This window comes from Cucurbita moschata, unplaced genomic scaffold, assembly GCF_002738365.1.
Source record: "Cucurbita moschata cultivar Rifu unplaced genomic scaffold, Cmos_1.0 Cmo_Scf00003, whole genome shotgun sequence".
In the NCBI taxonomy this organism is placed as follows: domain Eukaryota; kingdom Viridiplantae; phylum Streptophyta; class Magnoliopsida; order Cucurbitales; family Cucurbitaceae; genus Cucurbita; species Cucurbita moschata.
The window spans coordinates 7,145,391-7,169,309 of record NW_019268519.1 but is presented as its reverse complement, the minus strand read 5'-3'; the positions used below and the strand labels follow the sequence as shown (position 1 = coordinate 7,169,309).

Here is a 23,919-nt window from a genome sequence, read left to right as displayed (position 1 = left end):
AAAATGACTCCTCCCCCTCCGGACTCTAGGGAAACAAATAGATCTTACCAAAATACCAATGTCGGTTCATCTCGAGGGTCTTACCCTCAAAGGAACTACCAGACAACGTCTTTACAATGATTGTTGTGTAAAGGCTCTCACATGTTTTCATATTGCCTTCACCGAGCATCCTTCAGTGTAATCTAAGTCTTAGTACAAGAGAGTAATGAACTAGGAGACGAACTAGCGGCAGAAAAAGAGGAAGACCACGACACTCTTAGAATGGGAGCGTTGAAATTTCTATTGGCAATCCAAAGGATGGTCTATTAGAAGAAAGTGACCAAGAAGGGGCTAATGTTTGTTGATGCAACAATAAACTTGCAATCTGCACAAGCATCTAAGCAGAAGCACCTAGGTAGACTTCAGTGCGACCCACAATTTCATCTCTAACCAAAAGACCCACCCACTAGACTCTAAATAGAAAAGTAAAAATGAAAGTTGTTAATTCAAAAGTCGGCCTATTATTGAGGTATCCAAGAGAGTCTTTTGAAAGTACCAAAGAGAGTCTTATGAAATTGGGGTCGGACAAATGAAAGTTGTTAGTTCATTCGGAGGTCCTACCTATTATTAAGGTACCCAAGAGAAGTCTTTTGAAATTGGGGTTTTGGTCAAAAAACGGATCTAGTCGTGGTTTGCATGGATGACTTTGACGTGTACTTTGGATGAACTTCCTTCTTGAACGTAAAGTCATCTCAATGTTATTGTCGAAGTGCATAGTAATTAATGATTACAATCCTACCGTAATCCCCAAAAACATCAAACAATCAGACAACTTAAGAATGATTTCTGCCCCGTAACTAAAGAGAGGACTCGCTCGAGAAGAGACCACATTTATGGTCATACCTTTGGTGGAAGAAGTAACCACCATTTATCCTGTCCTAAAGGAAGTTCAAGATGTTGTACACAATAATGCTGACATAATTCCGATAATTTGCCAAGGACATTACCACCCCACTGGGGCATTAATCATGAAATCGAATTCCTACCCGGGGTCAAACCCTCGCAAATAATGCATACTGGATGCCTCCACTAGAGCTAGCCGAATTGAGGAAGTCGTTACGAGTTGTTGATGTAGGGTTCATCCATCCCACAAAAACACCATATGGGACCCTGTGTTCTTTTAGAAAAAGAAAAACAGAACATTACGTCTGTGTATTGACTTTGTACAAAAATGTATCAACTTTCTGGTACGTGTCATCAAATGCGGGTAAATCAACATGAATAGTGACAAGATAAAGGCTATCCAAGAGTGGAAGATCTCTACTTCAATGACTGAAGTGATCCTTCCTAGGATTTGCACACTAATAAATGTGGTTTGTCGAAGAGTTTTCAAGGCAAGCCGCCCCATTGACAAAACTACCAAAGAAAGACCAACCTTAGTCATGGTTAGATGAATGTCAAAAGGCCTTCAAAGATATTAAGACAACCATGACGAGGGGCTTTGTCCTCAACTTGGTAGACGTCTCTAGACCTTTTAAAATAGAGAAGAATGCATCCGACTGGTTGTCCTTATCTAGGAAGGCCACCCCATTGCCTATAAATTATCTCCGAAAAAGAAATACTAGTTGTCGTCCATTGATATGAACCAAGAGACAGCAATCGTACAATATACTTCAATGAAGATGTGAAGAAAATGTTGTCAAAATTATCAAAAAAATGTTGCAATTCATGCCACATTAAAGAGGGATGAAGTTTGATTGTTATAAATTTTGGGTGGATTACAACTTAGAGTTATTGTATTTTAAGACCTTTTATTTACTTTAGGTTACAATTACATAATGGTTAATTAAGTATGACGGTTACAACTCTTGGAATGCCTTTAATAGTTTCATTTTGAGACTATATAAAGTTGTATTTGTAAGCAGACTTGGAAAATGTAGTAAAAGAAGCATTTCTGCTTTTCTTTAGCCAAGGGCTAAGTTTCTTTGCAATTTTATGTAGTTTAGGTTGCATGTAGAATCATTCAAGCTTGACATGATCAATCTTGCTTGTGGAGTGATTCGAATCTCAATCATTTGTTCTTGCGTTGAGATATTTGATCAACAAGAATCATTCAAGCTAGACATGATCGATCTTGCTTGTGGAGTGATTCGAATCTCAAACAATGTTCTTGCCTTGAGATATTCGATCAACAAGGTAATCCGAATCTTATTCTCCTTGTAGTGATTCCTTATCTTATCATCCATTGTCTCAGAATCTGGAGGCAATATCTTCTGGGATTCCTGTTCGTGTGAGGACGAGCAATAGTGTCATCTGCCACTTTTTTTTAGTAACCGAAATTGATGTTAAAGCAAGCCCATTGACAAAAACCATTAGTTGAATTGGACTTCAGGTTTGAACATAAAGTAGGAAAGAGTAATCAAGTTGTCGACGTACTAAGTCGGAAGGAAGAATATGACTTGTGCATGCTAACCCACATTCATTCCAATAAGATCAATGGGTCGGTCTGCAACATCACAAGAGAACACCTACAAAAAGACCCTTTAGCCAAAGTTATTCATCTAGCCAAAGTCGGAAAGACTAAACAGTTTTGGATCAAAGGAAACCTTTTGTTGACAAGAGGAAACAAATTGTACATCCTAAGAGAGAAAAAACTAAGGAAGAAGCTTATTCATGAATGTAAAATACTCTATGGCCCAAACACCCCGAGTGACAACGAACTTACACCTTGCAAGGGTACTTTTGGCCAAACATGTGAGACGACATAATACAATGTGCTAAGACGTGCCTCATTTGCCAATAAAATAAAGTCGAAAGGACCAAGGTCTTGAGACTTTTTGAACCCCTGTAAGTGCCAACAATACCTTGTGAAAGTGTGTCTTAGTTATCATAGATCGATTCTCGAAGTATGCCACATTCGTAAGTTTTCTTGATTATCATAGATCGATTTTTGCAAATTTCTCAAATTTTCGTAAGTTTTCTAATTTCTTTGGATTTTTGTACCTTTTTTTTTTACATAACTCGAATCAATTCAGTTCCTTCACCAAAATTATAGAGTTTTAATCTATCTTTCCATCAAAATTATTCTCATTACATTTTTGTTAGATGTGGAGAGAAATAAAGACATCTAAAATGATCATTATGTTTACCATAATGCTACGACAATCGTTATTTTTAACGAGTGTCCGACAACAACAGCTCCAAAGAATGCTAGCCTGACCAAGAAAGGGGCTCAGGAGGAGTGCGAACCGACTGGTGGGTCTAAAACTCACATATGTGAGCCGCGTATAGAATAGTAAATACACATGCAATTAATCATTTAGGATAGTCGCTTTTATAAAAGAAGGTACGAAGGTGAATGATATTTTTGGTTTGAGCTATAAGTCTTGATGATGTGTTCGAGTCATAACTAGGAAGATTGAAATAAAATAATTGAATAGCTCCGAAAAATTTAAAAGAAATAAAATAATTGAAATAAGAGAAAATAAAAAGAAAAAAGAAAAAAAGAAAATTTAGGTAAGAAAAAGGAAAAGAATTTATAGAATTAATTTAGGGAATTTTTTGGGGGAAAAAAGAAAAGAAAAAGGGAGCAATGATGGGGGAGAGAAGAAGCAGTATAAATAGGAGTGAAGTGATGGCGGTGAGCCGAGAAATCTTCTCCCTCAGACCTCAACTCAGTTGCCTTTCTTTTCTTTTTTCTTTTCTTGCCTTTTCCTTTTATTTTTATTTTTTTTATTTTTATTTTTATTTTATTTTTATTTTTTTTACTTTCTTCTTCGTCTTCGTTGTCGGAGGCAGACGACACTCTCTGTTCCTCACGGTCTCGATCTCCATATACCCATTTCCATGGCTCACCATTCTTCCTCTTCCCCTTCCCCTTCCCCCTCCCCTCCTCTCCCTTCCCAATCCGATCCATCTCTTTCCCGGAACTCTTCTCTCAGCCGTCTCAACGCCCAGGCTCCTGAGTTCGTCCCCACTCGCTCCTCCCCTCGTCCCGATCTACAACCTCCGCACTCCTCCTCTGGCTCTCAGCCTCCTCCTCCTCCTCCTTCTTCCAAGCAATCGCCTCGGATTCTCATTCCTTCTCCTCCTCCGCCGCCGGCCGTGATGCATGTTTATCCTCCCCCTCCTCCTGGATCTCCCTTCCATGTTCCCATTCAGAGCCCTGTTCCTGTTCCTGTTCCTGTTCCCACTCATGTTGTTTCTATTCCGAATCATCACTATCATCCTCATCATCGCCATCACCACCATCATTCCCATCATGTTCCTGTGCTTTATCATCCTCATAATCCTCAGTATTATGCCGATAATGGTGGATTTCATGACCCTGACAACGTTGTGCAGCAACCTCAGAAGCCTCCGGTTGAGTCCGACTATGGTGCTCCGTCTAGGACTAAACTCACTGAGGAAGTCTCCCAGAAGCTTTTGAATCAGGTTGCTTTTTCTTTTTACTAGATCCTCTATGTTTATGCGCTTCACTTCGTGTCAAGATTTTGATATCTGCTTGTTCAATATTTACGTTGGTATGGAGCTGAATTTCATATCCTTCTGTCAAATCTCTATGGGATAGTTGCTTGGGTTAATTTTATGAAGCACCGTAACTGTTTTGAGCCTGCGAATTATTTTGCTTCTCTAGGCACATATTATGTTCGCTAGAAGTCAGGGTTACTTGAAAAGGGGTTAGAGCTCCCTGCCAATTCCGTTCTGTACTCTCTTTTCCTTCTGCACTAATATTGTTGATATCAGCAAGGTTTCTTTTTTCAAAGGGAGCTGTAGGTAAAAAGATCCAAAGGTAGCTTGCGACCTAGAAAAGGGCTTTTCTCAAAGGGAGGGAAGCTGAATCTTTTAGTGTGTACTTTGTGAGATTCCTTCTTACTTCATGTCAGTGTTTAGGATTCTTGTTTTTGTGTAAGAACTTTGAGACGATTATGAAGGACTTTTTGTGGGAAAGGGTTGATGGGGAGGAGGTCCTCATTTGATTAGGTGGAATAATTTTTCAAAGTAGATCAATTAGGGGGGTTGGGAATCCGGTTTGAGACTTCATAATTTGGCATTGTTGGCTAAATGGTTATGACATTTCCCATTGGAATTGAATTCTTTGTGGCATATGGTCATTGTGAGCAAACGACCTCCATCCATCCATCCAAATGGGTCTAATGGCACGGTAAAAAATCCTTGTTTTTTGATTGCTTCAAGTCCTTTTCCATAGTTATGTGACTCGCGTGTTGGAGATGACTTGAGCTCCTATTTTTGGGAGTATTTTTGGGTGGGTCATAGACCCTTGTGTTTGGAGTTCTTTGCTTTTATCATTTATCTACTTCGAGGATGTGCCAGGCTCTTCCATTATTTCTTCTTTTGGTCCTTGTCTTTTGTTCAAAATTGGATTTGATAATCCCTTGTTCGATAGGGAGTCTTTGTTGTTGCTGCTCTTATTGAATTTTTGTAGTATCATTCTCCATATGGGAACTAAAATTCTTTGTCCATCTAAAGGTTCTCTTGTGGTTTCTTTTTTAGCCTTTTGTGTAGCTTTAGTGCTCTTCCCTCCCGTCTTTTTGTTATGGAAGGCAAATATTCCCAAGAAGGTCAAATTATTTGCTTGGTAGGTTCTTGATGAGGATGTTAACACTATGGACCAGATTCTGAGACACTATTTCTTTGCCTTGAGGCTGCAGATGGTATATTCTTGGTAGGGAGGCATTTGAGGATTTGAGCTATTTCTTGTACTTATTAGCCTTTTGTGTAGCTTTAGTGCTTTTCCCTCCCTGCTTTTTGTTATGGAATGAAAATATTCCCAAGAAGGTCAAATTATTTGCTTGGTAGGTTCTTCATGAGGATGTTAACACTATGGACCAGATTCTGAGACACTATTTCTTTGCTTTGAGGCTGCAGATGGTATATTCTTGGTAGGGAGGCATTTGAGAATTTGAGCTATTTCTTGTACTGGTGCAAGTTTCTTGCTTATTTTTGGGGTGTGTTTTCCCCATAACTGGGACTGTTGTCTTATGAAGGAGGAGATCCCACTTCACTCCCCATTTAGGGAGACGAGTTGGAGGGCCACTTTTTTTGCGGTCATTCGGGGTATTTGGTTGGAGAGGAATAATAAGATTTTTAGAGGGTGGAGAGGTCTCTGGAGGAATTTTGGTCCTTGGCTAGGTTTAATGTCTCGCGTAGGGTGTTTGTATCCAAGGGATTTATCTTGTTGGATTGGAGTTTGGTTTGGCTCCTTTTGAAGCTGTCTTTTTGTATACCTTTGGCTGGTTTGCTGGTCTCCTATGTATTCTTTCAATCAAGGTTTCAGTTTTTTGATAAAACAAGAAACAGCATGTATTTGGGCTCGCTTTCATAATCTATTTCTACAAAGAAAACTAAAAAAATGCTATTTTCTCTTGTGAGTCTATAAATTTGGACACCATGTATTTGTGCAACCTTTCAAAGAGTGTTTAAACAAGAAACAGCATGTATTTGGGCTCGCTTTCATAATCTATTTCTACAAAGAAAACTAAAAAAATGCTATTTTCTCTTGTGAGTCTATAAATTTGGACACCATGTATTTGTGCAACCTTTCAAAGAGTGTTTAGGCCAACTTTCATTGCCGGTTCTGCAAACTTCTTCCCTCTTTTTGCAAAGGGGCAGACACTAGGTAGAGCAAAGATATTATCCAAATATCCTAGTATGAACAATCATTGAAGTTAGCCTCCAGAAACTATTCTTCTGCTGATCACTTCTCTCTGTCTCCCACCCTTCTGACTTATCCATAACAGCTTCAACATCTAAGATAAGATTTTCTTTTGGTTCCTTCATATTTTGTCATTTTTGTTTTTTAAGGAGATTTTGTCATGGAGTTAAGTAATTGTTGCGTGGGCAAGACATTTTCTCTACCCTTCTTCTGAATAAATTGTTTTCATAATTGACGATAAGTTTGGTAGTGACTCTTTTTGGGGAGTGTGGTTAGAAAAAGATATGTGACTTTAAAGGATAATGGGGTTGAAAGCTAATTCTTTTGGGAGATTTGGTCAGAGAGGAAGCAAAGTTTATTGAGAGGAAACTTTTTGACACTTGCTTATCAAATCTTGCTCTAGAACTTGGTTTAATGTTACAGCTCAAATAATCTCATATCATGACACATCTTGCAGTAGTAGTTCTATAGATGGTCTGGTATAACCCTTGTGCTATTGTATTTTTTTTAAAGTACATTTTTCTGATAAATTTTCTATCACCTATGAAGTACAATCACTCTATTAAACCCACACAAACCCAAACCTTCACCCCATACACTGCCTTATAGGTTAGTAAATTTTACCTTTTAATCCCCTAAACAGCCAGAGTATCTAGAATCCAAGGATTGTTGGTGTAGAACTTCATTATGCTGATGTTTGGAAGGGTGAAAACTGTGATTATCTTTTGCTTATAGAAGGGACAGCAGAACATGAAGATCTTGAAGCTTGGATATCGACCTCTGGTTTTTGAGAGTATGGTTAACATAATAACCACCACAACACCTTGGATCTTGCATCTGCTGAAGGAAACCATGTAGAAAACTGGAGAATAACTTTCCGAAGAAGAATATCCGTAAAACTAACTTTTTGGGCAAATTGCATGAAAAGCAATGTCATATTCTTTGTTCCTTGTCAAAAAAAGGAAAGGAAAAAAATGACTCTTTAAAGCTGTCAAATGGATATTCTACATATATCATATAAAACTCAGAAGAGACAATTGAGGTAGGTATCTGATAAAGTCTCTTGTGTTCCTATGACCCTACATTAAGTTAAAAAAAGAAAAAGAAAAAAGAAAAAAAGTGGGAGAGGGCCGAACAATGGATAAAAGTATTTGGTTATCCTTGTTTTAAAGTTGATATAGTGGTTAGCTGTCCTTTCTGACTCAACGTTAGTAAGTTGGATCATTCCTTATGGCCTTTGGTGCTCACTATTACCACCCAACAAGGATCAATTTGATGACTTTGAAATCATAAATTTGAATCTTTATGACTATTAGTCTAGGATATCACTTTTCTGCAAGTATCCTTTGAAAATAAAAAGGTACATAAGTTCGCCAGGACTCTTATCGTGGGTATCAATTAAAAAGTTGAACAGTTAATTTAGTAGGTTGGGTACTTTTACTGTGTTTTAAATTCCAATATTAATTAGATATTGTTTTCTATGCCTACCTTCTTTTTATCATTCACTTTATTAAATTATTTGCGAATTATGGTTTTTAGGTGGAATATTATTTCAGTGATTTAAATTTGGCAACTACTGATCATTTGATGAGGTTTATCAATAAAGATCCCGATGGATATGGTAAGATTCTCTCTTGGCATTTTTATTTGGATTTCACATTCTGTTAACGTGTGGAGATCCTGCTCTTACCATCCTGCCATTGGTGGATTGCTTTGGTAAAATTCAATACTTGATGATGATGATTTAGAATTAGTCATCTGGCCTCCCTTCTCTCTTTCTCTCTCTAAAATACTTTACCTGAGTAAGGTCCATTTTAATTCAGTGCCTATATCGGTTGTTGCATCATTCAAGAAGATTAAGGCTCTCATTAATAGCCACTCTCAGCTAGCCAATATTTTGCGCAACTCTTCTAAGCTTGTGAGTATTTAATTTATTTTAACATCCTTCTTTACCTCTGTTGCCCTGAAGTTATCCTCAATTCTCTTTCTTGTTTTGTTCCCCAAATTTCTCTTTCTTGTTTTGTTCCCCTCATGCTTTTTGGTTCAATATTCTGCAGATGGTTAATGAAGATGGAAAGAAAGTTAGACGCAAACAACCACTTTCAGAGTCAGATATGGAGGAGCTGCAAGTAGGGTTTATTTATTTAATTTAATGATTACATAAATTATATAAAGAGAAAGTTTTAGTTTCTCTCTCTCTCTCTCTCTCTCTCTCTCTCTCTCTCTCTCTCTTTTCTTTTTTTCCTTTTTTAAGTTAAATTTTTTTCATCACAACATGTGTGATGATTCCATCCCATTGCCCATAATATATCATTGATTTACAAACCAATGCTTTAAATCTTTGTTTGTTATGCCTTTTGTCTTACTTGCCCCCTCAGTCTCGCATAGTCATTGCGGAGAATTTACCTGATGATCATTGCCACCAAAACCTCATGAAGATTTTTTCTGCTGTTGGGAGGTATAAGTATTTAGTGATTTTATTGTCCATGTTCAACAGCTTACTAAAGTAATATTGAGTTATCATACCGCTTTACTCTTTGGCAGTGTTAAAAACATTCGAACGTGTCAACCTCAAATCTCAGATACTGGAACTTCTTCAACATCTAAATCAGCCAAAGCTGATGGAATGCATTACAGTAACAAGGTATACTTATTTGCTGTTAGCACCTAGGGTATCTGGGATTGTTGGTGCAATCTTTGTTCTCCATTAACCTCTAGCATTGTATGCATGATTTCCTTAAAGTCTGCTGTAGGGATTATCCAAAATCTCCATAAGAACTGGTTCCAAATTAGGTGGGGAACACTGGTTTGAAGTATAGGACGGAATTTTTTCCCCCTTATTTGATTTTTGGGATGCTGCACTGCCCTCTAAATCCAACCCTGTTCTCTCTCCTTTTCTTTTTTTTTTTTCTTTTTCCCTTTTATCCTTTGAGAAATCTGATATAGGTATGTTTATTAATATCAGCTCTAATGGATGCATACAGAGGACCAACTGTTTGATAACCACTACTTTTTCCGACTTTCAAAATTTGACTTTGATTTTGAAGGCATATGTTAAAAATAGATACCAAAACAAAGAAACCCATAATGTTTATAAACTTAATTTTCAAAAACTCAAAACAAATGGGGATCAAATGGGGCCTTAGGTTTTGGTTTTTGAAAATTCGTTTTCTCACAATCCATGATTTTTCATTTTCTCAAGGAAACATTTGAATTCTTGGAAAAACAAAAACAAGTTCCAAAAAACCATGGGTCGTTTGATAGCCAGTTGGTTTTCGCTTTTTCTGTTTTAGAATTAAAAAAATGCTTTTCAAATTCAGAGGAATGTTGAAAACAGACAAAAATAGTTTTTTAAAAATCAAATTTTTGTTTTCTTTATCTCATTCACCACTAATGGAGCGCAACATTTTTTTCTTAATTTTTTTACAGTGACACCTTTCTTTTTTGAATGGTTACAAAATTTATTTATTTTCTTATTATATTATTTAAATACCAGCAACTTTGAAGCGAGATGTAGAGGTGCATGTATTTGTTTGTGGGCTTTTTGAAACAATTAGCATAGTTTGGGATTGGTGTAGCTTTTGCTAGAATTGTGCTTTTTGAAAATTAGTGTTTAGGTAAATTTCAGCTTAACCTAAATTAAAAAGACAGGTTATAATTTTTGATACAGGAATACTAAATTGTTGTGATTCAGCTATAATGACTAAGTAGACATACGATAAAAATTTGCATAATTTTTTAATTTTTTTTTTAAATTTTGTTAATGTTCAAAATTTACAGAAAGAATGTGTTATTCATGATACTTACAAAAGACCTTTCCAATTAACAAGGAGAGAGGTATGACTATATGAAGCAAAAGAATTAGACAATTTACACCAAGAAATGTCTCGGTAAACGACACTCTCGAAAAACCTAGTACGAGTTTGCGTCTTTTCTATCAAAACTCTTTGATTTCACTCTTTCCAAAGATTCCAAAAGAAAACCATGGCCCATTGGAGCTATTGCATTCTTGAAAGGGTGGTACGTTAAAGACCATGTCTAGTAAATCCTTAACCTCCCTAGGAATAAAGAGGTGCCCTATGAAGATATTGAGAATCTTTATCTAGAAGTTATTGTCATATGTACACTGTATAAACAGTTAGTTTCGTGATTCGTTGTCTCTCTTGCATAAAAGGCACCAATTGGAAAATAGAGTCATGTAGGACCTTCTTTTTGTAGGTTTTCATTTGTGCTAATGGCTTTGTACACAATTTCCCATTGAAAAAGACTCAGTTTTTGGGTGATTTCCTTTCCATACTGTCTTGCCTAGTATGGGGTTTGAGTTTTGTCTTTTCTCCCATACCCATCATCAAGGATTTTGGGAGAAGACCCCACCGACACTAGAAAGTCACTTCATCATATAGGATTTTGCATATTTTTTAAAGATTATAAAAGATATGTTTTTAAATTTTTCCGTTTATATTTCTACCATGTTTTCTCTAAATTATTTGTTAAATATTAAAGGAAAAGGTTATAATTTTTTTTTACAAGAACGATACCAGCATTGTTTTTTCAAAGAATGGTTGCATTAAAATATTCAATTTGAAAAATTAGGAGATCAGGAGTTGGTTATGCTACATACTAGATTTATAAAAGTAATCTAAATATCTTAAATTATAAATTGAAAGTTTATTAAGGGAGGCACCTGATTCTACAGGAGTCTAATTTTCAAAACTAGTAGGGAACAAATCATGTGAATCAAAAATGATTTTAATGGATTCGTTCCTAAACAGTTTTACCAAATACAATAAGTGGTTAAGATTTTTCTGTAATCACATTTAACTCTCTTAAAATCCATATCGAATGCAACTTAGCCTTAAAACAGGCCATTCAATGTACTATGTCATCAATGCCTATAAGATTTTAAATGTACTACAATATTTCTTATTACTAAAGGGAATAAATTAACTCTACATTTTCTGTTTCAGTTGCACGCATTCGTGGAATATGAATCTGTTGTGCTGGCTGAGAAGGCTGTAAGTGCTTTCTATTCTAGTCTTTTTCATTCTTGTGAAGGGAACTCAGATGTAAAGGAAGTTTCTCAATTTTTCAGGTTGCAGAATTAAATGATGAAGGGAATTGGAGAAATGCACTTAGGCTTCGTTTGATGCTTACATGCACGGTACTTAATCTAAGACTAGTATATTTTTTTGCTTGTATTTGATTTGCTTTTTGGTGCATTTTAAATCTTTTTTTTTTTTTTTTTTTTTTNTTTGTTTATAAACACACATATCAGTAACAGGGTAATAAAAGTAATTGAAAAAAAAAAAAAAGGATATGCACCAGAAAGCAAATCAAATACATGGAAAAAGCCTCTGGACATAGCTTAGTATACTATGTACTGCATTTCGGGTGGCTGATTGGATTGCATGAAGGTTATTTCTATTCTCTCTTATTCAAAGTTAATAAAGAGTTTCACAAAGGGCTAAAGCATCATATTATTTTTGTTTGGTGGAATAAGTAGGTCCAAGTCCAACTAAATCCCAAGATATTAGGTAATAATAAATCCCTAGATACTAGGTAGCAATAAATCTAAATAAATTCGTCTATAGATACTATGTAACAATACTATGTAACAAGATAAATTAGACAGATACTATGTAACAAGATAAATTAGACAGATACTATGTAACAATACTATGTAACAAGATAAATTAGACAGATACTATGTAACAATAATATGTAACCAGATAAATTAGAGAGATCAATTACATACTGGGATTTGATGTAACAAGATAAATTAGAGAGATCAATTACTTACTAGGATTACACAAATATCTCTTTAACTTAAGCTAATCCTTCGACACTCCCTCTCAAATATCATTCATTCCTAACTTGGATACTCATGAAGTACTAAGCTATGAAGTCTTTTTTTTAGCTCATTTGCAGCTGAAGTCGTGAGAACATGTAACTCATGCATGCTATCTCCTTAGAGCACTTCGATAGGCGTGCTTGCCTCTCTTGTGTTCACTTCTTTTGGAGCACTGTCACATGCATTGCTTGTCTCTTTCGTGCTCATTGCTCTTGGAGCCCTTCCATGGGCGTTGCTTGCCTCTTTCATTCTCACTCCTCTTAGAGCACTTTCATGAGCGTTGCTTGCCTCTCTCGTGCTCACTCCTTTTGGAGCACTTCCATGGAAGTGAACACGAAAAAGGTAAACAACGCTTGTAGAAGTGCTCCAAGAGGATCGAGCACGAGATCGACAAGCGACGCCCGTGGAAGTGTTCCAAGTGGAGTCATCATGAGAGAGACAAGCGACACCTGTGGAAGTGCTTAACTCTCCCATGGAAGTGCTCTAAGCAGAGTGAGCACGAAAGAGGCAAGCAACGCTTGTGGAAGTGCTCCAAGAGGAGTGAGCACTAGAGAGACAAGTGATGCCCATGAAAGTGATGCCCATGAAAGTGCTGCAAGGGGCATGCATGAGTTTGAGCTCTCACGACTTCAATGGACAGATGTGCCAACAAAAAAAAACTTCATAGCTTACTATTTCATGAGTTAGTAGTAATGAATGAGAATGAATGATACCGATTACTTGGGTTGAGGGAAATATTGAAGTATTAACTTATATTAAAGAGATATTTGTGTAATCCGAGGGAGTAGTTGATCTCTCTAATTCATCTCTATAGTTACCTACTCTCTAGGGATGAATCTATTTAGATTTATTGCTTCATAATATTTAGGGACTGAGTTAGATTTATTGTTACCTAGTATCTAGGAACCGGGGTAGATTTGTTGTTGTCTAGTATTTAGGGATTTAATTAGCCTTTCTATATTATAAAAGTAGAAAGGCACATGTACCTCTTTGAAATTTAATAAGATAATCAGCAAGAGAGGATTTTGGGAACGTTGTTTGATCAGAAGAGTTTTCCTTTTGCATCAGATTGAACAGATCTATAAAGAGGAGGAAAAGGGGTCCATCTCTGCCCATCAAAAGGCTGAAAGAATTTCTCTAAAGTCTTAAGTTATTGGAAATGACCATCAATGAGCAACACATTCTAAATGAGAAAAGTTGGATTAAGTTGTTTAGATAAGGGGATAAGAATACATCCTTCTTCGTAGGTGGGCTACAATGAGGAACAGTCAAAGTTTTATTTCTATGATAGAAAGTGAAGATGGGCATTTTCTCTCCATAGAAAAGGAGATAGAAGATGAGATCATTGGCTGCTTCCAGGCCACAAGCCTGAATAAGAGATGTAAATTTTCTAGGTATAAAGGATGGATGGTCACATTCCTGAAATAAATAATCTATATCTTCAAATAAGAGTCTTCAACCACAGCATCAAAAGATGGTTTGATTTTCTCCATTCAATCTTCTCATCACACACCAATTTGGGAACGTGGAGTAATTCAACCATTTCCAACGCACCCTATGTCTAGCTTTCCTTGAATGAGGACCCATATAAAGACTGAGTTGAGGAATTACTGAAAACTGACCAGGACTTGGGAGTGCTCTATATTCGAAGGTTGTTTTTCTCAAGAAGGCTGTAAAGCTCAATCCGCACAAGAGTTTTGTCATCGATCAAATTCCTCCTTAAAGGAACAACCAAACTATTAGTAGACGCAGACCAACATTGATTAATAAAGTTCATCGAAGAAGCAATATAGTAAATTCTTGGGAACAAAGATTTAATGGCAAGATCACCAATCCACATATCCTCCCAAAACCAGATTTTTCTTTTTTCATCCTTTACAAGGTTAATTTTAAACCATTCCATTCCTTAAAGGAATATCGGCCGACTATAACCTCCTTCCATAGGGTACTATTTATTTTTATGAATCTCCACCCCCATTTCTAAAATAGGCTGATATTTTTGCTCTTTAAATTATCTATACCAAGGGCTCCTTTGGAAGAGATGTTATTTTACAATTTACAAGAGTGCTACCATTTTCTTTAGCCACTCCTTCCAAAAGAAATCACAAATAGATCTCCAAGCTCCTTAGTACTTTCTTAAGTCATTTAAAAATAGAGAGATAGTAGATTGGGATGCTAGTAAAGACTGCATTTGTGAGTTTGAGTTCCCCCCACTAGAGCAAAGGAAATTGCACCACTTTGCGAGTTGATGCTATTTTCTCCTCCGCTGGAGCCAAGAATTTGGATCACTCCCAATGGCACTCTCTAGTCGGTCATAGGCCAACTTACCAATGTCACATCCCCAACTCTTAGCCACCTCCCTTTATTCACTTTCCTCCAAATATATGCCTGAAATGATAGTCTTTTGTTGGTTGATTTTGAGCGTAGAAACCAATTTATCAACAATCTGAAATCTTCATCAAAATTTTATGTTTCTCACCATTGAATTTTGAGATAAGGAGGATGTTGTTAGCGAATTGTAAATCACTCACATAAGTTTGATTTCTTCCCACCTCAAAGCCATTAATAAAACGCCTTTCTTATGATCCTTCTCTAACATATCTTTCATTACATCAATAACAATCACAAAGAGGACGGGGCTCCTTGCTTGATGAATAAGCAGAAAGAGAAGAGAATGAATCCTTCGTATTTCTTTCTTTGACCTTGTAAAATCAGGTTAAGGAGAGAGAGAAGCCAGAAGGTGAAGAAGTAATAGTCCAGGGGCCCAGCCACTTTATCGAGTTGTAGAGGTGAAGGAGAAAGAATGACTAGGCTTTACCGACTCTAAAGGTGAAAGAGTGAAGGGACAAGTGATTCTATCTTTCACCAAAACCTTTATTTTGAAGGACATCCAACAAGAAATCACAATATACCATGTCATAGGCTTTTTCAAAATCAAGCTTGATAACCCAAACTTTCTTGTTTTTGCCCCTTTAGTTGTCCACCAACTCATTTGCAACAAGGATTGAAAGAGGTTTGAGGCAACATTGCAAACTTCTTAGTCTTGATTAATGGCAAGGCTAGGGGAAAATTTACAGTCGAAAGAGGTTTGAGGCAACATTGCACTATTGTTCGGGATAAGAAACTTAATACGCAGATGATGCCTATTTTCTGTTAGGATTAGGAGACTGTGGGGGTTGCTGATTCTTAGGATCTTCTTGATTGGAACGGGTTTAACTTTGACTTTATAAAAGTTGTTAGTGGTTAGGCATAAATGTGGAAGAGGTTCGGGCTATGCCATATCCCATTGGGTATCAAGCTGAGGTTCACAACTTGAAAGCTAAATTGGATGTCCACGGGGTGGGGCAGGGAAGGGAAGCTTTTCCCATCCTTGTCCCTGTCACCTTTTTCAATCCCCATCCTCACAAAAATTTCTATTTATTTTCACAGACATCAGAGCACGCATTCCCCATCAGGAATTCGTGGAGATCAAATTTTCCATGGGAAATTTTCCCTGTTTTGTATATTTAAAAATATATATTCATTTCAAAGAATCTTTTTAATGGACAATTTCCTTTTTTCAATGTAATTTCTATTATAAATGTTAAACATCCTAATAAGTCTAATCATATTTGTTGTACCAATATTATTTCTAAAAATTTAATACATATATTGTAACGACTCAATTTTTGATACCTTGAATCACAGGTCGCCATGTGTACTCAATGGTAAAAAGGGCGGTGAAATTTTCTTTTGTAAAAAGGGACAAACAATATTCGCGGAGTCAAGTCAAAACTACAAAATACATAAGTTTCAAGAAGCAGCATTTAAAATAATAATGTGCTCTTTATAGCAAGAGGACGTGAACCATTTTTTATGGGAGTGCCCTTTTGTTTGTTCCCTTTGTAGTCAGTTTTTCAAACCTTCAGGATTGTTCTAGCCTGTAACCGGGGTTGTTTATGTTTATTTAAGGAGGTTTTCCTGAATCCTCCTTTTTGAGATAAAGTCTTGTGGCAGACTTGCTTTTTTGCCATTTTGTGAGCATTTGACTTTAGAGGAATAGTAGAATCTTTAAAGGGGCTAAGAGGTTTGGTGAGGAACTGTTAGAGGCGATTAGGTTTAACTCATCTTTGTGGACATCCAATCGGTTTTTTTGTAATTATTCATTTGACATCATTCTTTTGATTGGGATCCAATCTTATAAATAGTTTTGGGTATTTTTATTGACATTCTTTCATTAATCTTAATGAATGCTCACTTTCTTATTAAAAAAACTATCAGCAATTGGAAAAGCGTTTGTCAACTAGTTTCCTTGGGGAGGGGTTTCCTCTACCCCTGATCCTTAGGTAGTCTCTTTTTGGTTTTTGTTGTTTCCTATAAAAAAGTTGATAAAGAGTACCAAACAACATATTGGCTATGGTAAGGTGTTTTATTTACATTATAAAATTTTTTTTTGCTTTATGTATGCAAAAACGTGTGCTAGTTCCAAATCCAAAATATGAAGTTTTGTTCTTTTTTCCTTTTCTTTTTCCTTTTTCTTTTTGTTTGTGCGTGTGTTCTAATTAGAAACTTCATTATTGTTCACAGTCAAAATCTGCTCCACCGCGTGGGAAGAAGGGACATAATGGGGAGATGAACTGCAAAGATGATGATACCTCTGAACAACCACATATTGAGAAGCATGTTGATGACCTTTCTGATCAAGCTGATGTTCATCCGCATGAACAAGTACAATTGAACTTCCTCTAAGCTTCTTTAGATTCCTGGAATCTCTAAAATTAATGCTCTTTCGCTTTATTTTCTTAAATTATTTTTTAATGGATGGAGTGAAGAGGAGCAGATATTACCATGAAATGGACAATGGAGGATATTAGGAATGAAAAAAGAGAACGTATATGTCATCACGACAGAAAGGAGAGAAAAGGAAGGAATAACCAGTAAAGATAAGTTGTTTAAGAGGGCTTTAGGAGTCTGCTGAAAGTATGTTGAGGGAAACAAAAGGCAATTCTTAAACGATAAATTGTTCAAAATGAATAGGAGTCGACCCTAAGGGGGTGATCAGTTTACAGTGGGAGGCTTGAGGATTACAAAGGACTTGCAACTATGGATGTAAAAAACCTCATTATATAGGTTTGACAGCTTGCAAAAATAGAGAAATAAATGTGAACGATTATGCCAGATGGAGAAGCCGAAAGGATAAATGACGATATCTATATTGTTGGGAATACATGGGTCAAATCCTGGTGAAAAGTCCAACAGACTCGAGAGTTAAAACTACTGCAGTACATATGGCCTAGATGTAAGGTAACAGCAACACAGAAATTGAAGCCAATGTTTCAAAATAATTTTGAGGCTTGTTTTGAGAGGCTCAAATTTTTAGGCTTGAAACTTGCACCGTCTCTGTACTAAGAGAACACTGAAGATAAAAATTTGAGTAACTGTTTGGAATGTTTATCTAAGTTTGACAGTTAATAGGATTATTCATCGATCTAATATATCTTAGTTTTACTTTTATATGGTCTATTCAAGAATTAAAAGCTTCAAGGTGATAAAATCCTATCCTTTGTGTCAGTAGGTGGACGTGCTCTTGCAGAATGGGTGCTCTCTTGCTTGCCTACTTACATTGTGTTGATCTTCCTAATGTTACAATAAGGGATATGAAGATTGGAAAGAAAGCTGAGAAATTTTGTGGGGAGGGAATACGAAGAAAATTAAGCTAGTTGGTTAATTGTGAAATCACTTCCATACGAAATGATAGTGGAGGTGGGATTGAGAACTTGAAAAGGAGAGAATGGAGACTTGGGCAACCAAATGTCCAGGAGGTTCTTTAATGAAACAATGGAACAAAGTACTTGCACCCAAATTGGAGTGTTTTCCGTTAACTTCCTTGTTGGAGGTTATATTGTTATAGTATGTCTAAATTACTAGCATTTATGCTTGAAGACCAACACGGTAGGAGAGTCCAGGTCTTTTGAGGAGTTCAACAGTTTTGTGCTCTCTTTCTTTTACAAATTAATGTGACAGGGTTCTTTAGAACCGATTTGTTGGTAACAAGGGTCTATGTGGGCAACAAGTTTGAAAAGTATAATCTCATCAGGGCACAGTCGGAGAAAGTGCGAAAAATTCTTGAGGTTAAGAAAATGTTGGCAGCCTTAGTTGATGGAGTGGGGAAGTTGCGTAAGAAAGAAATGGAGAAAGTGAATGTCAAGCTAATGGTCGAAGTTAAATTGGGCAAAGAAGAAGCTCCAGTGAAGCAAGAGAACTTAGGTGAGTTACTGGAATTGTGAGGGAGAAAGGGTACTTAATTTGGTAAAGATGATGCATGGTTGACATTATAGGAAGATGAAATGAACAAAAATGTTGGATTTAAGCCCATGTTTTCCCCTTTGAAAAGCATGAAGCTCATCCTCTTGGACTCATGAGAGATATCCGATTGGTAGGCAGATCAAAGTTGTTAAGAACGAACCTGGATGGTTATTTTTATCATGACTATTAGCTTGTATGCCTAAGGAGGAACTTGAAGACCCGATTTTTTATATTCGTTCCTTGTCAGCTGCGTTTTTTACTGCAAATATTGAACATGAAATCAAGCAATCTGAGATTCGACTTCTAAGTTATGTGTTTTGTCTACTGCCATTGATACACTTGCAGCGATTTATTAGATGCTTTATCTCTAGATGTTATAAGCGCTGGGGCTTTTCTTTAACCAGTAATTCTATTCTCCTTTCAGGGATGTCTATGTGGAGTGTGTATCTTTTGAGCTTTGTTGATATCTTTTCATTTATTTTCATTTCTTCAATGAAATGCTTTGTTTCTTCTTACAAAAATATTGGTAATAAGAAAGTTATGGTAAAGAAAACTCGCTTACTTATTAGGGTGGAGTCCTTTCTTGTAGGTAGTTAAAGACTCCTGTCCTACATTCTTTCATCTTCTTTATTTCGCTTGTTCTCTTACAGAAAAGAGAACTTGAAGCATATTATACTTGTTCCATCATGGAAACCCATTTCTGTGTCTTTACTGTTATGTTTGTTGCAGCGAGAGGAACAGGGAAACGAGAAAGATGGAGGTGGGCAGAGAAGAGTCCGAAATAGGGTACGTGGTAAAGGACGTGGTCGATCACAGTACCACCATAATCACAATAATAACCATGGGAATCATGTGGGAACTCCGCCTTCGAGTAGCTCTAGCAGCATCGAACAGGCAGGTACAGTGAAGCAGCAGCCTCCAGGGCCACGAATGCCAGACGGAACAAGAGGATTCTCCATGGGGCGGGGAAAGCCAGTGAGTGTGAATATGGCTTGAAAACCAAATTTGGAATAGGTGGAGGGGGAGGGGAAGAGGAAGGGGAAGGGCAAAGGGCAAAGGGCGAAGGCAGGGCCATGGTGTTGATGGCAGGGTTTTTAAAGTAGGGCTGTCAAAGAAATCCATTGTAATCAATTACAATGAATGGGTGGTGGTATGGTTCAACAAGTGTAAGAGAGAGACATTAGTTCAAAATGTATTTGGAAAGGTTCCCTCCCTCCCTATCCCCAATCTCCTCCTATTTCCTTTAGGGATTAATTATTAATTAATGTGAAGAATATTATTATGATTATTTTTTTGAAGTTATCTGTGAAAACCAATGGGGAAGGAAGTTGGCAACACTCTTCTACACCAATTAATACGCATAATGGAAACCTTCTCATTGTGTTTGCTATTTCTCGCGCTCGCTTTGACCTTCGTTGTTTATTGACCTTTAATCAGCTGTTTTGCTATGCTTCAAAATTAAGCATACCCTACTTATTTTCTTCATTTCTTTTGCATAGTAACTTTGTTTGGTTTGTCAGATGCATGAGGACGCCACGTGGGAGATGAGATAAGAGAAAAATATATTGGAACTAGTACAGGAGTTTGAGACTTTCGAGGATGAATGTTCTATTCAGGGTATAGAGGATGAATGTTCCATTCAGGGTATAGAGGATGAATGAATGTTCTATTCAGGGTATAGAGGATGAATGTTCCATTCAGGATATAGAGGATGAATGTTCCATTCAGGGTATAGAGGATGAATGTTCTATTCAGGGTATATAATGTAATGGTCGTTAAAAAGAAACGTTATGTAGTTGTCCGGAGCCTTTATGTGACACACATGTGCCATAGGGTAGCTTGCTTAGACCATAGAGTTTAAGGGTGGTAAGAACTGATACCTCCATCTACAATATATTTTGAGGTATTTCTAATCATTCTTGAGCAGATGTTATATGACAAACAATCATATGGCCCCATGCAACATCCATCGAGTATCTGATTGACATCAAATTTGGTGAGCTTTTATCTTTCATACAGGCAAACTCGACTGTAGAGTCGCATGCCAAAACTCATATAGAAACTCTGACTTCTTGATGTGTTGGGAGGATGCACTATTCTCTTTGGTCGCATCATGACACTTCATAATCTTAGCTCTTACGTGGTCGGATGGGCACCATTTGAGAGTCGCCTCTTGTCTGTCTTGCATTTGTGACTCCACAAACCTTTTATCTCATGAAGTTGTAACACATAGTAGAGCCTAGTTCACTCTAATTCTCTCACTCCCACACCCATAAATTCTTAAATCCTCCCAAGGATGTTTGATCGGCCGAGTTCAGGTTTTTTTTACCTACTTTATGTTATTAATTTTTCCTGTATCCCTTATATCATAGGAATAATAGGGATTAATAATTCAATCAAATCAAAAGAAATACAATTATCTTCAAGAACAAAGAAAAAAAATTGTTATGCTTAATATCTTAAGTTTCATCGGTATCTATCTTAATTCTTTCCTTTATTCAAGTAGTTTTTTCGTCCCCAAATTGCCCGAGGCCTACACTTTTTTGAATCCATGATTTACTAGAAAAAAGTCAACTAAACCATATATATATCTTTAGTTTCCAAAGCATTCTTTATATTCTCTCTTATTGTATATACCTGAATTCATTCATACAAATCTTTAACCAATATTCCTCAATACATTTTCTCTCTCTTGTTCTTTGTGTTCATCTAGATCGAGTGTGTTCGTTGTTGTGCAATCTTAACAAGTGGTATCAGAGCTAGGTGAGATTCACCACGATCTGTGAAGATGGAAAGTTCAAATATTAGAATTGAGAAGTTTGATGGATCCGATTTCGATTTTTGGAAGAGATGCAAATTGAAGATTATTTGTATTAGAAAGATCTTCGCGAACTCCTAACAGGGTGAAGCCAAATTGTAATAACCCAAAAGAAATGGGAAACTTTGTCCCACGTTGCTAAAGGTGAGAAGTGGGGGGGTTGGCCTCCAAAGGGAGGTCCCCACTTCATTTTATCATCCCAATTGATCGGTTCGAGCCAGTCGAAGAGTACACTTTCTAACCGCTCAAGGGCAACATTTTGTGCGGTTTGGGTCTAACGCTCGGAACATTTTGTGCGGTTTGGGTCTAACGCTGGGTCTAACTCTCAAATATTTACGCATAATTAGGCTTAAATTTGTGGAGTCTAAGTTTAATGTATTTATGCATAATTAAGCTTAGGTGGTTTAATTTTTTGGAGTAAGTTTAAAGTATGTTATGCAAAACTAGGTGAGCCAATTTTCATAGTAAAATTCTAATTTATGATATTGAACTTCTGTGTAGAATTAAATTTCAGAGAGTAGCCTTAAGCTAGCATCAAGGGGTCGTAGTAGCTTCGGCTTATGTCAACCAAGTAAGCGGTCTCACTATCGACATGGTTAGAAATTGATGATGTATGAGGACACGTGTCCGGTGGTTCTACACGTGTCATATGCTTGATATATGTGAAATGTTTATTTGATGTGATGCGTTAGACGATATGTTTGAAATATGATACGTGAATGATATATATATGATATATGTTATAATATGATGCATTTGACGAAATGATATGACTATGCTATGTTATGTGAATGATATGACATATGTTATGGTACGATACGTTTGATGATATGACATATATTGTGATATGTTTTATGATGGAATACGTGTACGGTATGACATGATATGTTGGGAGACACGATATGCTTATGATATGATATATGTGACATGATAAGAAGTATGATTTGTATGACATGCAATAAGATGTTTTGACATGATACACAATCCCGAAGTTACATGAAAAGTTAAGATAATGATATGATATGAAGGAAAACGCTAGCGGGGTTGTCATCCATGATAATGAAAAATGAAAAAAAAAAAAATATTGGGACCTCATGCATCATTGTGTGTACATATATTGGTGAATACCCCATTTTTACGATGGTACAGACGTGTACGTTACGAGGAAGAGAAACGATTATTATGGTAATCATAATGCTGCGACGGCCAGGTAGGAATCGATCAGTATGTTTATCATAATGTTACGACGGTCACGTAGAAAAATGATCATTATGTTTATCCTAATGCTGCCATGGTCACTATTCCTAAACGGGTGTCCGACATCAACAGCTACCAGAGAATGCTCGCCCGACAAGAAAGGTGCCCAGAAGGTGTGTGAATCGACTGGTGAGTCCATACTCGCACGTGTGGACCGTGTGTAGAATAGTAAATACACATCCAATTAGCTCGTTTAGGATAGACGCCTAAGGAATATGGTTGTGTATGTTTGTTCTAACCCCAATAGAGGAGTCATTTAGTATTTCTTAAAATACTAAAGCTACGTGTTACTTCTATTTCAAGTAAAGACAGGCATCTCTGCGCCGCTAACAACGACATCGCAGTTTGAGACCATAACACATGCATAAGGTAACTGCATTTATTTTCCGAGACTTGCTAGAATAGAATATTTTTAATTTAAATGTTTATTTATTTTTATTTAGTCCTTCATCATATCGTTTTAAAGATATTTTAAAAAACGTAAGTCCATGACAGTGTTTTAAAATGAAATTTATGTTTTATGAAGTTTAAATGAAGTATTTTCGCATTCAATGTTCATGATATGTATACAGTAGAACATTAAATTAAGTAGAAAAATTAGGGTCGTTACACGGATACCATGACCACGGAAGAGTAGAAGCTCAAGGATCATGAGGCTCTAGGATTGATCTAGTTGATGCTGTCCAGAAACGTGGCAATCAACATCATCAAGGAGAAGACAACGTCAGATTTGTTGAGTACTATGACCACGGAAGAGTAGAAGCTCAAGGAGTAGAAGTTCGATTGAATCCTGGATTTTGGATTCAGATGCATCTTTTCATTCGTCTCCAAATAAGGAATTGTTTCGAAATTTCAAGTTTAGAAATTTCGAAAACGGGTATCTTGCCTAAAATAAAGGTCTAGAGATTAAAGGAAAGGGGTATGTTTTCATAAAAACTCCAGTAGGAAATCAGTGGACATTAAAAGATGTCAGATATATTCTCGGTCTCGAGAAGAACTTGATCTCTATTGGTCAGTTGGATAACATAGGTTATGCAACAGAGTATGGGAAGA

At 36.7% G+C, this 23,919-nt stretch overlaps 1 protein-coding gene across 1 annotated transcript; it reads left to right on the top strand.

Moving 5' to 3' along the window:
- Window positions 1–3,680: 3,680 nt before the first annotated feature.
- On the top strand, window positions 3,681–20,182 carry LOC111434957 (la-related protein 6B-like). Its single transcript, XM_023072293.1, has 10 exons — window positions 3,681–4,413; window positions 8,195–8,276; window positions 8,479–8,573; window positions 8,713–8,784; window positions 9,034–9,113; window positions 9,200–9,299; window positions 11,623–11,670; window positions 11,748–11,816; window positions 17,073–17,213; window positions 19,521–20,182. Exons 1-10 carry the CDS (start codon window positions 3,826–3,828, stop codon window positions 19,785–19,787), a joined length of 1,542 nt encoding a protein of 513 aa, XP_022928061.1. The 5' UTR covers window positions 3,681–3,825; the 3' UTR covers window positions 19,788–20,182.
- The last annotated feature ends 3,737 nt before the right edge of the window (window positions 20,183–23,919 follow it).

Excerpts from the sequence above, each read along its gene's own strand:
- LOC111434957 (XM_023072293.1), top strand. The coding sequence starts at position 3,826 with ATGGCTCACCATTCTTCCTCTTCCCCTTCCCCTTCCCCCTCCCCTCCT. Across the intron at positions 8,785-9,033 it reads CAGATATGGAGGAGCTGCAA|TCTCGCATAGTCATTGCGGA; the intron begins GTAGGGTTTATT and ends TTGCCCCCTCAG. Across the intron at positions 9,114-9,199 it reads ATTTTTTCTGCTGTTGGGAG|TGTTAAAAACATTCGAACGT; the intron begins GTATAAGTATTT and ends ACTCTTTGGCAG.